General features: G+C 37.6%; 2 protein-coding genes across 2 annotated transcripts; one reads left to right on the top strand and one right to left on the bottom strand.

The window, feature by feature from the left end:
* The first annotated feature begins 809 nt into the window (after positions 1-809).
* nme6 (NME/NM23 nucleoside diphosphate kinase 6) lies at positions 810-9575 on the top strand. The gene is made up of 5 exons (XM_026944356.3): positions 810-1169; positions 3336-3438; positions 3835-3874; positions 6770-6930; positions 9167-9575. Exons 1-5 carry the CDS (start codon positions 1077-1079, stop codon positions 9316-9318), a joined length of 549 nt encoding a protein of 182 aa, XP_026800157.1. The 5' UTR covers positions 810-1076; the 3' UTR covers positions 9319-9575.
* A 155-nt stretch (positions 9576-9730) lies between these two features.
* Positions 9731-14153, bottom strand: baalcb (BAALC binder of MAP3K1 and KLF4 b). Its single transcript, XM_034313433.2, has 4 exons — positions 13937-14153; positions 12471-12933; positions 11513-11706; positions 9731-10927 (listed from the first exon to the last, which is right to left on the bottom strand). The coding sequence occupies exons 2-4, from the start codon at positions 12652-12654 to the stop codon at positions 10760-10762; spliced, it is 546 nt and encodes a 181-aa protein (XP_034169324.1). The 5' UTR covers positions 12655-12933; positions 13937-14153; the 3' UTR covers positions 9731-10759.
* Between the last annotated feature and the right edge of the window lie 2111 nt (positions 14154-16264).

Genomic DNA, 16264 nt, shown 5'->3' on the forward strand with positions numbered 1-16264 from the left:
GATTGCCAAGCCTTCATGAGCTGAATTTGGTGTATTATTCATCCATCCATCTATCCATCTTCTGTAATTCCTTTATCCTGGTCAAGGTTGTGCTGGATCTGGAGCCTATGCCAGGAGAACTGGGAGTGAGGTGGGAATAAATACTGGACGGGACACCAGTCCATCACAGGGCACCATACACACACACACACACACACACACACACACACACACACCCCTTGGGGTGTGCTGCAGTGGCACTACAAAAAAAAACAAACAAAAAAAAAAAAGTGTGTGTGTGTGTGTGTGTGTGTGTGTATGTGTGTGTGTGTGTGTGGGGGGGGGGGGGGTCATTAAATATTAATTATTATAAGTATTATAATAAGTAATAAGTATTATAATAATAATAATAATAATAATAATAATAATAATAGTCTGTTTAGGGAAAGTTACTATATTTAGCAGCCCAGCAGTTGCAGAATGAGACAGGACAGAAATCTAGACTGTACTACATTTAGACTAAAAAGCAGACTACATTTAGTCTACATTTAAACTTTGACAGAGTTTAATACAAATACAACCAATAGTAAGTTAAATAATAAGTTTATTTGCCTTTGACATACTTGTTTAATACATTTAATACTTCAGTACTACAATACGAATATTGTTTTACATCTCATACTAGCGTACTAAACAGTATGTCAAAACAGCACGCCAGAAGATTATACTGACATACTGTTTAGCAGGACAGTGCGTGACTACGTGTGTGTAGCTCCCGCCCCTTTTGAGCTGACAGGAGAAATTTGATTGGCTCTTGCTGTTTTACGAAAGAGCAAAATGGCGGCGCCCATCCAGGTTTCGAGGCTCGTGCAGAAGTAGCAAAGGCTGAATGAAATGAACCAACCGCTAGTCAGAAATGTTTACCAGATGATCCAAGTTAGTTATTCGAAGCCTTTGAGAGTTTTAGCAGGGTTACTGGACAATATGAAGTGTTAGTCAGTTTACATTTCAGTGTTGTCAGGGTTGAACCCGTACCACAGGTGGATTAAGGTGACACGAAGTAAACAGGAAGGAGCGTTTTATTCCAAACACAGGTTATGATTTTGTCACGTGTACGATGCGCGAGGGTGCTGCAGCTCACCCTTGCGATCATAAAACCGGACGCTGTCGCTCATCCTCTAATACTGGAGGTGAGAGGAGGATAGGAATATTGTTGCTGTCTGTGTGCATGCATATCCAGGACACAGGTTCCCAATCCCTGGTCATGAAGTACCCCCTGTCCTGCATGTTTTTTTCTGCTCCCACACACTAATGATCAGCCATGGGTGTGGATGTGTGTGGATGTGTTAGAGCAGGGGGTACTCCAAGACCATGGCTGGGAATCTGTGCTTTAGGAGAAGGGTAGATGAACATCCAGACAAATATGGATGTTGGCATACAAAGCCAGTGTGGACCTTGTGAAGTGTTGTTCTTCGATGTTGATCCACAAAAACACCATTTACCTTTTAATTGTACTACAATGACCCGGTTGTGTCAGAGTTCAGCACACCAGATTCAACTCATAAGTTGATTGCCATGTTTTCATGAGCTGAATTTGGTGTATTATTCATCCATCCATCCTTCCATCTTCTGTAATTCCTTTATCCTGGTCAAGGTTGTGGTGGATCCGGAGCCTATCCCAGGAACACTGAGAGTGAGGTGGGAATAAATACTGGACGGGACACCAGTCCATCACAGGGCACCATACACACACACACACACACCTTGGGGTGTGCTGCAGTGCTACTAAAGGGGGGAGGGGTCATTAAAGATCAATAGATTGTGTGAAATAATAATAATAATAATACATTGAATATTAAGATTAATTCTTTGCAATATTATTATAATACATTTGAGTCTTTTACAGGCTACTAACTTGAGTTGAGTGTTGAGTGATATTTAAACATATATGAAAGATCTTTGGGTCAAATATGTGAATGAACAATCCCTTCCTAATTCACTGTGAGGTTTGCTGAGGCAGTTAAGTTATTGCCATGCAATACTGTAACTGCATTTTTAATGGTCATTTCAGTTCCAACCTAATAAAGACTGTGGGAGCTTTGGTGGTTGGTCATGTGGGCCATAAATTTGGAACCGTTGGGAAACTTTAATCTAGGCAACTTCAGTGATCTGGATCTTAAAGGGGGCGGCATGGTGGCACATTAGGTAGCGTTGCCATTTCACAGCTCCAGAGTCCCTAGTTCGATACTGAGTTTGGGTTACTGTCTGTGTGGAGTTTCACACTCTTCCTGTGTCCGGGTGGGTTTCCACTGGGTTCCCAGTTTTTCTCTCACCTCCCAAAAACATGCTGGTTGGGCAATTGGCACATTTACACCTAGGGCAATTGCACTAGGTGTAAATGTGAGTGTGTGATGCCCCATTCAGGATAGGCTCCGGATCCACCATGACCCTGACCTGGATAACGCGGTTTCTGAAGATGAATGATAAACGATGCAGCTTCAAAGAGATACAATTTTCTTTAGCTCTTTTAGCACCCAGGCTGTGGTGCTTTAATCTGTGCACGTGGATGCAAATGAAAATAATTAATTGTAATTGAGTGAAATCTAACATCTTCCTTTTCTCTGCAACATTTTTGGCCTTCCACTAATTTGAAATGCCCTTGAGTGGAGAAGCCTTCAACATTTTGAGTTATTAACATTAGATTTTGAAAATTTTATAGATATTTGCCATATTCTCTTTGCTTTACTATACTTGTTAGATAGACAGATGGATCTGCCTTTTTATATATATCCATAGACATACAGTCACTTTATTAATCCTATATAGGAAGACTGAGACTGAAGTACAATAAAACAAGCAAACAAGGACGAAATGCTAAATACCATAATTGCTTCATGTCTTGCCTACAATGGCTATTTAACCCAGTGCTAGTTTTAGAAATAACATAAGTATTATCATTATGATACAAAATACTTTTAGGGTAAAATAAAGAAGGCAAAGAAATTTAATTTACAGCATTTAATGTGTTAGCTTCATTTTTGTTCCTTCAATATCACCAGGAACATAAATAGCCAAGTAGTGAATGTGATATAAATGTTACAAAATAATTTGAATGTCCACTATTGGCTGAGATGACTGGCAAAATGTCTTAAAATATTTTTTATACTTTGATTTTGCCTTATGTTTTGAATTTTCCTGTTGCAGGATACACCCACATTAATTTTTTTTAACTTACTGGAATTGTATTTTTTGTATATAAATGTAAAAATAAAAAAAAATATCAGTATCTTCCTTTTTTCTTCATGTAGCAATTCATTTACTAATTCATTTTTAAATGTTGTCTTTTTATGTTTAAGGCTCTTCATCAGAAAATTCTAGAGAACAACTTCATCATTGTTAGAAGGAAAGATCTCATCTGGAGAAGAAGTGATTCAGAGAGGTTTTATGTAGAGCATAAAGGTAAGGAAGGATCTTTGTTTTTTACTCAGACAGATGTGGACTATATGCATGTCATATTTAAGGCAAAATAAAATGTTAAAAATGATGAAATTGTGTAAGGGTACTGATCTTTTTTTCCCCCAACCAATAATTTACTGCATGAGTGTTCACTAAAAGGGCCAATTGATGGTAATGTAGTAGCTACCATTTCTCTCACAAACAACAAAATATTGCTCTCTTTTGCCACCTTGTATATGTCAATCATAATCCATCCATGAGTCATGCTGGTGCTGAATCACCAGCTTTAGAAAAGTCTGCCGTTGTACAGCGTCCCATTGGAAAGCTTGCTGACAGAGTAATAGCCCAGGCTACCCACGTGCCTAATTGAAATCCATTTACCTTTGTGTGTCTTTGTAGGACGGTTCTTCTACCAGCGACTAGTTGAATTCATGTCAAGGTATGAGTGAGTCATTATTTATTTATCATCTTCCTCACCATCATTTTTCATAAAGCAGCCTGAAGAGAATTCCACATGTGTAAAGAAAAAGTGGGCAGCGTAAGACATTAAAATTTGAAGTCTGTTTTTTACTTCTTAATTGCGAGACCATAAATTAATCATTGTTCAAATGTGTACCTTTTTAATATTAATTATATATTTTTGACATTCAGATTACTGACAAACTGTGACAGCAGTATTATAAGGGTTGTATGGCATTTTGTTAAAACTGATGAGAATACTTTATTGTTCTGTGGTGTTTTTTAAAAATTAAATAAAATTTCTGAAAGAAATGTAAAGTTCTACCTCTGAAACCCATAAATAAATGTGGTTTTATAAGATCTTCATCGAGGATGAGCATAGGATGAATGCAACATAGGCAACCTTGACCTATCAGTATCCACGTGTCGTTTATACTCTGACAGAAAAGAACAGTCGTGAAGCCTGAGAACAGCGAGCCGGAGGAAGAAGTAACTTTTAGCTGTCGGTGTTCCACATATGCTCCACGAGAGTAATAAAAAGCGAGTGTACTACTGCTCATGCTGGATTTATGTATAAACCTTCTGGAATATTACAAAGTCTTCAGCATAGAGGAAAACTAATATTGTAGCTAACATCAGATAACATTAGCGTTAAATATTACTGACACTGAACCAGTGGAACAGTGTATGTGTAAGACGTGTAAGATGTGTTTGTGTGGTTGCAGAGAAACATGGATTGTAGATTCTAATGCATTTTATTGTGGTTAAATGTTTTCTAACTTAAATTCAAGGTAGAATAGTTTCTTTAGGAACAACATTTAAAAAAACAGAAATGTCTTATAGTTTAGATCTTAGAGAATACATTCAGAAAAAGAAAACTTATTGAAAAGCATATATGAATATAATCTGGTCTGAATAGCCTCAAATATTTCACTGAGTTGAGCTTATTACCGTTTATTAGTTATTTCATGAGATTACTTATTATATGAGATTGCTCAATAAGAAACCTGATATATAATAAGACAGAGAGAACCTTATAAATTTGAGTAATCTTAAAGTGTAGGCCTTGTTGAGCTGTAAATGCAGATTACTGAACATTAGGGTTTTGCTGGCTAGAATATCAAATCTTTCATGCCCCATATCTCAAAATGGCTCTTCAGCTAGATAGAACCTTAAAATACCAAGGTCCTGAAAAATGTGCTGTCATGTGTTAGTTATTTAGGCTTCAGAACATTAGGTAAATATTGTAGGCTATACTGGTAGTACTGTTAAGATTCATAAAGGATGGCTTAGCCTAAGATGGTGATGATGAATCCGGTCAGTTGTTGCCATGGCAGCCAGTCATCGGGCAGCTTTACTGCCTGTGATCAAAGATGAAACGTGAGCACGCCACATCAGTGACATCAGTTTCCTGGCTCTGTATTTTGGATTCCCCCAAAAGAAGCAGCTCATTATTTCCGTATTACTGCTGTTTATATCGGATATGTGCGTGAACAATGTTCTAGTCCTTTAGAGACAAATATACAGAAACACAAGGCAATGTGTTTATATTCCCCTTAACTGTTAAATAGGGCTACTTTTAAAACAATAAAAAACATAATCCATCTATACTAGTCATGAACCACAATCTTTTTTTTTTTTACATTTTTAAATTTTTTTATTATTAGAGACAGTGTTTGTAATCGTAATATCTGTATCTTATTTCACACAAAAGGGATTTGATGATAAACATGATGCATGCTGTTAGAGAAAAACAATCAGCTACACTGTGGTATCATGTGGCCTGAAAATAACAGCATGTTCTGAGGTGTTTTATTCCTCTTATACCACAGCAATTTGACAACATTTACCTTTTTAAATTGGTTTTCCTCTCCAATTTGATCACCTCCAAGTCCCACCCAGCTCTCACCAACTGAGACTGGGCAAAAGCTTTCACATTGTTGTTTAATTTATTAATGAATGACACGTCATGCTTTTTAACTGTTTAGAATTACATTTTATGTTGTGGAACATCCATGAGGCAAGTTACAGTTGGGGTCATAAGTTTAAATATGCCTTGCAGAATCTGCAAATTGTTAATAATTTAAAAAAAATATGAGAGAGAACTTGTGATCCCAACTGTAGTTCCTGACTGTTATCACTTACTTTATGGCAGCTATGAACAGTCATCCCCTTACCAGCTTCTCTTTTTTCTCCCTCTCTCTCCGAATCCCGACAATGCAACAGCCCTCCAAGTGAGCAAAATTGGCTGTTCTCTGGGTGGGAGGGATAGCATACTCTCTCTCCCCTGTCATTCACAAAAACACTAGCCAGTCATGGGCATCTGTGAGCTCATGTATGTAGAAGAACGCGGACAGCACTTTCCTCCGAGTGTGATGCAGCATGAGCAGTAGCTCAGAAAGACGCTGCTGATTGGCTTCATGTATCTCGGAGGAAGCAGGTGTTAGCTCTCTCTGGTTGGTAGCTGCGGTTTGATAGGGGAGAGCCAGCTGGTGGGTGGGAATTGGCCAGGATCAAGTTAGGGAGAAAATGGGTGAGTGAATGAATGAATAAACAAACAAACATCTCCGTATAGAGAACTTTACTATATCAATGATTATACATTGTCCTTTTTTCCTTTTTTTTTTATAAATATGGTATTTATTAGGCTTAAATGATATGAAGCATTCGCCCTGTGAATGAGCTATTACTATAATATATTAGAATAAGTGCATTAATATAAACCTGTGATTAGAATTAAAGCTGAAATAGTTATACTGTTGACTTTATACAATACCTGTATAAATGATGTGACAAAAAAAGTTATTTCTAGGTTTGTCGTACTACTTCAAGGTATCTAGCAGTTAAGACTGAATGTTCATTGTTTCCACTTCAGTGGTCCAATGAGAGCTTACATCCTAGCGAGAGAAGATGCTATTACCCACTGGCGGGAGTTGATGGGTCCCACTAAAGTGTATCGAGCACGGTACACATCACCGAGGACCATTCGAGCGCAATATGGGCTCACTGACACTAGGAACACAACACACGGCTCAGGTACTTGCTGACATGATCGTGCAGAATGTGATGTGTGCATCCTGAAATAAATTCAACATTCAGAATTAAATTGGAGCAAAAAAAGTCAACTAATATCCACACAGTGTACAAGTGCCAGCTTGGGAAATTCTTTTTTTTAAATTTCTTTCAAAATATTGTGTGTGTTAAAATTCTCAGTGGGTCACAGTATTAACATCAACATAATTTCACATTATATCACATCTTTTCATTCACAATGTTTTAACTAAGTGAGGAGGAAGCAGACAAATCCACAGAAACACCAGGCAATGTGTTTACAGTCCCCTTTAGTGCTAAATAGTGTTACTTTTTAAAGCAATAAAAATCATAATTAATCTATTGCTGATATTCTTACAAGTACTTATTCTTGTAATTCTTAAATTCTTAAAAACCAAAAAAAATTTTAAAATCATTTTTTAAAATAAGGCTTCATTTAATTCAATATGCATAAATTTGCACACTTAATAAAGCGGAAAAAAATCAAGGCTTAGGATGATGATAGAAACATTAAAATGCTTATTTCTTTGTGAAGAGAAAGGCTTTTTAAAATTTTTTTATTCAAGATTATACCATTACACTATTTTGATTTTTATCCCGTTTTGCAGTAGAAAATCTAACATTATCAATAAACAATTATCAACAACAACAACAACAAAAAAAAGATTCTGAGAAACACAGTTTTCATTTACATTTACATTTACATTTACATTTACATTTACAATGTGATTTAATGTTTCCACACTAATAAGTGTGGTCTGTAAGGTTTATGAAACAAATTGACATACAGTGTCATATATGTCACATATGTCATAATGACACAAAAGCTGATATACAGTATATAGCAGAAAGCAAACTATCGATGTAATTGAGCCAAGTGGGGTGGAGCTCAGCCTCCTTCAAAGTTGCAAACTTTCTGATAACTGATAATGCACGTACACGTGAATGGTTGTGAGTGGAAAAAACACAGAAATTACCATATTTCTGTTGAGTATTAATATATACACACCATCCACTTTAATAGGAACACCTGTACACCTGCTCATTTATGCAGTTATCCAATCATGTGGCAACAGGACAATGCATAAAATCATGCAGATACAGGTCAAGAGCTCAGTTAATGTTCACATCAAATATCAGAATCAGGAAAAAATGTGATCTCTGTGACTTTAATAATGGCGTGGATGTAGGTACCAAAAAGGTTGGTTTGAGTATTTCACAAACTGCTGATCTCCTGGCATTTTCACACACGACAGTCTCTAGAGTTTCTACAGAATGGTGCGAAAAACAAAAAACACTGAGTGAGCGACAGTTCTGTGGGTGGAAAGACCTTGTTGATAAGAGAGGTCAGAGGAAAATGGCCAGATGGGTTCGAGCTGGATGTGTTGTGCATTCTGAGATGCTTTTCTGCTCACTACGGTTGTAAAGAGTGCTTATTTGAGTTACTATAGACTTCCTGTCAGATCAAACCAGTCTGGTCATTCTCCTCTGATCTCTTTAATCAACAAGGTGTTTCAGCCTGCAAGAGCCTCCACACACACAGTGTGTGTTTTTGTTTTTTGCGGCATTCTGTGAAAACTCTAGAGACTGTTGTGTGTGAAAATCCCAGATCATCAGCAGTTTCTGAAATATTCAAACCAGCCCGTCTGGCACCAACAACCATGCCACGGTTAAAGTCACAGAGATTGCACTTTTCCCCCATTTGATGTTTGATGTGAACATTAACTGAAGCTCTTGATCATCTGAATAATGACTGATGTGAACAAAATTTCCTTGTTATTAATCAGCATGTGTACTCAGTCTAAAATGATCTGAATCAATATAAGAGTTAGCTATCAATGTAAAGGTTTTTCTGCCTGAACTACAGATGAATGGTCAGAACAGGCTGTGGTGGGAGTAATCTATTCTCCTGCTGTTCCTAACCAACTACAAATCAATTTCTTCAAGCAATCTCTTTTTCTGTTCAGTGTCCAATTTCTCACAATTGCGCACTTCTAACAGACTGAGTGAAGCCATATACATCGTCAGCACACATCCATTTGTAAACAAACTGCGTTATGTTCATGGAAGTGGTGGATTATATGGTGGATGTTTACAAATGGATATGTAATTACTGACTGTGTGTGGTCTGTTGCCTGCGAATACTGCTGTCAGCATCAGTTCTTCTGCTTGTCTCTGTGCTTTTAATTAAACTAATTTTAAGTTTTGTGTGCTCTCACAGATTCGTCAGAGTCAGCCGAAAGAGAGATTGCATTCTTCTTTCCAGAATTCAGTGTTCAGCACTGGCGAGATGTGGAGGAGCCATGTTTTAGGGCAGGGCACATTGAATATGACGAGCAGAGACAAATCCATACTGCACTAAAACACATCTAAGCATTCTACTGCCTTAACCAGAAACATCTCTCATGTATATAAAGACCTTAAAAGCACTGCTCATGCTGAATATTGTGCCATTTTCTTGTATTTAACAATCAGTTGATCACAGGTTGCTGTGTTACCTTCTCCGATTTATAATTTATAGAATCTTCATTATTTTCAAATATTTTTGTATCATTTGTCTTTATAAATGATTGTGTTGCATCATGTGCACTTTGAATTGCTACTTTTATTATTGAATACATTATACTGGCTATCTTATCATTGTTATTTTTTCCTACACTCATCAATGCACTTGAAAAATGCCATTAATGTGGCGTGTTAACTTGAAAAATCGTGTTACTGTATTAAACACAGCTTTGGATTTTGCTTACACATATAGAACATACAGTACAATTGATAGTTTCCTTCACATCATGAAGTTAACTTATAATTTATGGTAAACAAATAAAAAAGCCTTAATAAATGAAGCAGTGGATAGGAACATTAGCACATCATTGTGTTATCATGGTGTTATAGCTTAGCCTGTTCTGACACTCCATGTCAAACCAAAAGCAATTAACTTATTATTTTGGTTATTTCATTCATTCAGTCATTCATCTTCAGTAACCACTTTATCCTGGTCAGGATCACGTTGGATCCAGAGTTAATCCTGGTAACACTTGGTGCAAGGCAGGAGAATTCACCCCGGATGGGACACCAGTCCATCACAGGGCACCATTCACACACCCATTCATATCTTGTGGCAATGTAACATGGCCACTCCGCATACCTGCGTGTTTCTGGATAGTGGGAGACCTGGGAATGTGGAGGACACTCATACAAACATGGGGAAAACCTGCGAAACTCTGCACAGACAGTAACCCGAGTTGAACCATGGAGCTGTGAGGCAGCATTGATACCCACTGCGCCACCGTGTTGCCTAGTTATTATATTAATTTGTTAAATACGCCCCAATAAAATCCCATTTGTCTCAATAGCAAAAGTGAATTAGTCATCAAACCTTTAAAAGGCACTCATGATTAACAGGATAATTACATACAATTAGTGCGCTGCCCACATAAAACAGATGTAACCATGTGTTTTTTTATACTTTTATATAAATAGCTTAAGAGGTCTTCTGGTGTTTGCTTTGATTGTCACAAATCAATCCTGATTTCCACAATATCATTTCAAATAATGTATTATAATGAAGACATGGCAACGGAGAATGATGAATAAAAGCGAGCAGCTGGTATAAATGAAATAAATGTGATGTTCACACAAAACTACATAGTCTAATAAAGCCTGTCTTTTTGAGACCACATTTACAGACCTGTGCTTCTGTCAGAAATCAGACCTCCCTTTTGATTCCATGCTGCCTTCTGTTCATCACAGTTTTTAAAAGACTGACGATCCATAAGTCTTTTTATGTCAGTTCCCAAGCTGAGTTCTTGTCTCACTTCAGAACAGAGTCTGCTTCTGCTTCCTTCAGACAATCCAGAGGTTTCATGACCTCAAAAGTAGTGTGGGATTTTTCTTTGACCTTTCCGCTCTTGTCCACTTGACGAATGCTCTGCGTTACAGTGATGGTCACCTGCTTAGTCGACATCCTATTGTCTTGCCACTTGGTTGACCAGGATGCAAAAAAGACAAACAGTGGGATGTGATTAATGATTGCAAAATGATTGTACAATACACTTTTGTGATATTGTAATTTGCACATCTGCTCATTATGTTTAATTCTACTCAGTCTACGTCATTTGAAACTGTGATTTCAACTGACAACCACAGTTGTGACATAAGATGTGTTGGACACAAGCTAACACAAGGTAGTATTAGAATAGATGTCTTCTGGGGGTACGCTGATTATATTAACATCATGGCTGGAATAATAACATCTGCAATACGTTTGTGCTTCATAAACCCAGCGCCTCACTATTGATTTATGGAGGATCTAAGGACATCTATATCCAACACAATCTCAGTGTTTTGGCTAATAAATAAAGGAAATCTTCTTGCACGTTCTTCCTGAACCAGTAAGTTGGATCAAGTATGGACTTTAATTTTAATTACTCTAGCGAAATATGTATATAGCAGATTGACAGAGTTTAATCGCACACTGTGTATTAATAATGAAACAATTCTGAAGATAACACTCAAGTGCCTGATTACTAATGAATCTATTGTTGAAGAGAAAGTTCAAGCTTACAATCTCTTCAGTGCGAACAACACTTCTTCTCTGCACTGTGGTGCCTGGTGAGGAGGGCAGGCCCTCCTGTTCTTGAGAGGCCAGTATTGTGTGAGGACCACCACCTTTGACATCATTAATACTAGCCTCAGACATGGCAGAACACACCTTCAGGTATGCCTGAGCAGGAGCTGGCAGGCCATCATCGAAGATATCTGTCAGTGCAAATAGAGAGGAACCAAAAATAATAGTGAACACAGTGACTCATACCTTTGGCAATCATTAGAGCCAGCATCAATCCAAAGGTTTTGGTGTAGGTCGAGTTTTGAGCTTTACACACACACACACACACACACACACACACACACACACACACACACACACACACACACACACACACACACACACACACATATATATATATATATATATATATATATATATATAGGTAGGTAGATGCTTCTTATACTTTACTCTAAAAGATAAATCATGGCACTCTGAGTTCCTATATGCAACTGAGTGTTATAGAAGGAAAACTGAATCATCTACATGCCAATTGATTAAAAATCAAATCACATGAAAATAAGAATCATACGGAAAGTAATGAACATTCAAGCTGAATGTTAAGATTTTTATTTAGATTTTTATTCTGCATCACTGAGATTCAAATCTTTCGTTATAAGTAGGCCATACAAAATTGTCCTTGTCACCATTATCTTGTCACCATTATCTTTACCACTGTAATAATGTTGTTATAGATTTTTTTTTTAAAGGAGCTCTTATTGTGTAAAGCAAAGCCCATCCCCATCTAGCGAGCTGCAGAAGGAATGGAGCCATCTCCATGACAACTGAAGCTGAATGTACTGGTGTCTTGACAGTATTCTCCCAAAGGGCAAAGCACTGTCTTGGTGAAACAATGCAGTTGATTATTTCTAAAAGATTGTAACAAGCTACACAATTATTTGTCATTTTTCCTCACCAGAGTTGGTGGTTTTCTCTGATGCAAAAACAACCTCAGAGGAGGTCTCTGAGGGGATGCTGTGGATTGAAGACAGTGGGATGTCTGTATCTGTGCTAGTCAGCCAAGTAGATTCTGTCTCTTTGGTCCAGCTTTCCAGGTACCGTGGTTCCAAAGCGTCTGTCCTAGAGCCTCCACAACCCATGATTCTTCCAGGAATGGGGGAATACACCAGAAGAACTCACCAGTGGCACTTAATACACTAGCTCTTCATTATTTCATCTTGATATAAAGAGGTTCAAAGAGACTCTTCAGCGAGAAAGCACAGGTAGCACTCTTTATATGGATATATCAGTTCAGCTTGTAAGATCTTAGGAGACAATGTTGGAGAGACTCTGGGATGTGAGGTCCTGGGTGTTCTTGATTTGTTGCTTTCCATTGATCAAATGGCAAGTTAACTTACACACCTACCCACACGATATTTCTGTGGGAGACACAAAACGTTCTCATGTTAAGACGTTCTCATGTGGTAATGTTAAGTAGCATAATATTAAAGTTATTAAAATAATATTTTAGTATATTACAATAACATTTTAACCTTATTTGTAGAAACATCTATAACTAACCATTAAATGATTGGTGATGATTAACAGGTTATACCAAGAGTGAAAATAAACACTGCATCATCTGAAGGAACTCTGCAGAACTATTGTAAATGAACTGCATAAAGTAAAGACATTTGTATTAAATGTATATGGCTAGTTGTAATTGAATATGCAGAATTATATTATCCCTGTTGTGGTTTAAAACCCACTGTGTATGCCTGTGTTCATACATACTGTACCTTAGTAACAGGAAACATTTTTACATAAGCTAATCACTTTATTGTTTTTCAAGAGTCCACTTATTTATGAATCAGTTTGTATTCAGTGTGTAATTAATTGAGTTATTGAATTTTAATGGAATGTTTATATAATCTATATATCCATGAAAGCTCTGTAAATGCTTTGCTTTAGTGCCTGAAGTGGAAGATCACTACACCATCACATGGCTGACAGTTAAATACCATTGAAATTGTGTTATCAGCTCATAAACACAAACCATTACAAATGATTATAAAATCACTTGGAATCAAAATAAGGATGTAATGCCCTCCATACTTTGTCTGAGCTGGAATAACATTAGCAGTATGTCAGAGGATTGCGAAATTCGCTTGTGTGAGCTCTAATCATTCACAGATTGATATTGTTGTTATTGAAAACGCAGCTCAGTGCGCATGCTCACACCGCAATTATCTTACTGTAGAACAGCAGGTTCAGCTTGATAACAGTGCTCTGCTGTATTCTGCAGCCAGTAAGGTAATATGTATTTGACAGCATGTCATGTCATATTTCACTGTAAAAAACTACGGCTCGGGAAACGTAGCGTTCATTTACTCTATCTTGGAAAAAAATTAAAAAATTTAACGATCATAAACAATCACTCACCTGAGTTTCTGGACCGTTTTGTGCTACATTCTTTGCAGATGTGCATTACAGCGGTGATTTTTCCCAATGTGACGCCCCCTCTTCAGCCAGCGCGCGCGCGCTTGAGTGCGTGCGTGCGTGCGTGCATGCGTGTGTATGTGTGTGTGTGTGTGTGTGTATGTGTGTGTTCATCTCGAGGCTGTGAGTGTGTATTGTGCGCTAAAAATCCAAAGGAGTGTGTGTGGGTGTGTGATCTTTTCCAAAACGTATTATATTATGCAAAGAGCTGCGAGCTGCATATGGCACAGCTATAAGTGATGACAGATTAAGCTGACACAGTCCAATAAATTCCACCATCAGGCTATGCCATCATAAATCACTGAAAAATGCTCAAAATATCTTTTCTCTTCACATGATACTCTGAACTCTGATTAGACATAACATAGCCATAACCAGGTATGAATTAAAAGTTATGGACAGTGATGCTACAGAGCTGCCACTCTTAATGTAAGTCTTCCCTGCTCAGAAATCCAGCTTAGACCATTCTGGATCTGGAACTGGTTTAGCTGGGGTGCCTGCCTGGCTTAACTTGTCAGAGCTGGTTGAACTGGTGAAGTTGGCTGGTTATATGATGGTGGACCAGTGAATCTGGCAAAAGCATGGTTAAACGTGTGGGCCAACTCAGTGAAGCTGGTGTAATCATGGTTAAACTAGTAGACCAGCTTGGTGAAGCTGGTGAAAGAATGGTTTAACTGGTGGACCAGCTTAGTGAAGCTGGTGAAAGCATAGTTAAACTTGTGGACCAGCCTGGTGAAGCTGGTGAAAGAATGGTTTAACTGGTGGACCACCTTGGTAAAACTGGTGAAAGCATGGTTAAACTTGTGGGTCAGCTTAGTGAAGCTGGTGAAATCATGGTTAAACTTGTGGGCCAGCTTAGTGAAGCTGGGGAAAGCATAGTTAAACTTGTGGACCAGCCTGGTGAAGCTGGTGAAAGAATGGTTATCTGGTGGACCACCTTGTTAAAACTGGTGAAAGCATGGTTAAACTTGTGGGCCAGCTTAGTGAAGCTGGGGAAAGCATAGTTAAACTTGTGGACCAGCCTGGTGAAGCTGGTGAAAGAATGGTTATCTGGTGGACCACCTTGTTAAAACTGGTGAAAGCATGGTTAAACTTGTGGGCCAGCTTAGTGAAGCTGGGGAAATCATGGTTAAACTTGTAGACCTGCTTGGTGAAGCTGGTAAAAGCATGATTAAACTTGTGGGCCAGCTTAGTGAAGCTGGGGAAATCATGGTTGAACTGGTGGGCCAGTTTGATAAATCCAGTGAAAGAATAGTTTAACTGGTGGACCTCCTTGGTGAAACTACTGAATCCATGGTTAAAATGGTTGACTAGGTTGGTGAAGCTAGTGAAAGCATGATTACACTGGTGAACATGCTTTGTGAAGCTAGAGATTGAAGCATTGAAGGTGAAAGCATGGCTCTGTTGTTATGTCAGTTATGTAAGTAAGCTGGTAGGTAATCTGATTTAAAAAATACTCACAGTATATGCACTGGCACATCCACATGTCTGTATTATAAAATTAATAAAATGAAATAATGTGTCAGTACAAATAAGGTGATGTAACAACAGTAAATGCATAAAACATAAACAGTTGGGCTAGGAACACAGGAAACTGAAGCTACTATCGTCAGACTACTAGCTGTCAAGGTAATCTGTAAATAGCTAAATATTGCTTTTATGCTAAAACGAATTAAAATCCTAATTTATAAAATAACCCAATGATATGTCCATTTAGAATCCTTATATAACCCAATGATTAGAAACCTTATGTGTAACCTATATATATATATATATATATATATATATATATATATATATATATATATATATACACACACACACACACACACACACACACATACATATATATATATATATATATATATATATATATATACATTCACAAGTTTTGTTTATGTTTTTATATATATTCAGAAGCTTTGTGAGACTTAACAATAATGTGTTCAGATGAATCATTTTACTGCATCTGTAAATTGCTGTTATTCTTCATTGCTTTTCAACTGTTGTATGTATTGTTTACAGACAAGTAGAGAATTATTTTCCCACAATCCTCCCATGCTGCTTCACCACACTTCACTTGTCAGTGCCTTGGTGCTGAGACACCACAAACACTACAGCCAACAGTCAGCTTGCTATGTCAAGGTCCTTACGTTTATCAAGACTTACAGTGAGGTCCATAAGTATTTGGACAGTGACACAATCTTCGTAATTTTGCCGCTGTACACCACCACTATGGATTTGAAATGAAGCAATCAAGATGTGATTGAA

The sequence above is a fragment of the Pangasianodon hypophthalmus genome, chromosome 19 (assembly GCF_027358585.1).
Source record: "Pangasianodon hypophthalmus isolate fPanHyp1 chromosome 19, fPanHyp1.pri, whole genome shotgun sequence".
NCBI classification, from domain to species: domain Eukaryota; kingdom Metazoa; phylum Chordata; class Actinopteri; order Siluriformes; family Pangasiidae; genus Pangasianodon; species Pangasianodon hypophthalmus.

What these genes read in the sequence shown, in the direction of transcription:
- baalcb (XM_034313433.2), bottom strand. Translation starts at nt 12,654, where the DNA reads ATGGGTTGTGGAGGCTCTAGGACAGACGCTTTGGAACCACGGTACCTG. An exon ending in AGAGAAAACCACCAACTCTG is followed by an intron (nt 11,707 to 12,470) that starts GTGAGGAAAAAT and finishes TTGCACTGACAG; the next exon opens with ATATCTTCGATGATGGCCTG. An exon ending in TTGTTCGCACTGAAGAGATT is followed by an intron (nt 10,928 to 11,512) that starts GTAAGCTTGAAC and finishes TGGTCAACCAAG; the next exon opens with TGGCAAGACAATAGGATGTC.
- nme6 (XM_026944356.3), top strand. Translation starts at nt 1,077, where the DNA reads ATGATTTTGTCACGTGTACGATGCGCGAGGGTGCTGCAGCTCACCCTT. An exon ending in GTTTTATGTAGAGCATAAAG is followed by an intron (nt 3,439 to 3,834) that starts GTAAGGAAGGAT and finishes GTGTCTTTGTAG; the next exon opens with GACGGTTCTTCTACCAGCGA. An exon ending in CTAGTTGAATTCATGTCAAG is followed by an intron (nt 3,875 to 6,769) that starts GTATGAGTGAGT and finishes TTTCCACTTCAG; the next exon opens with TGGTCCAATGAGAGCTTACA.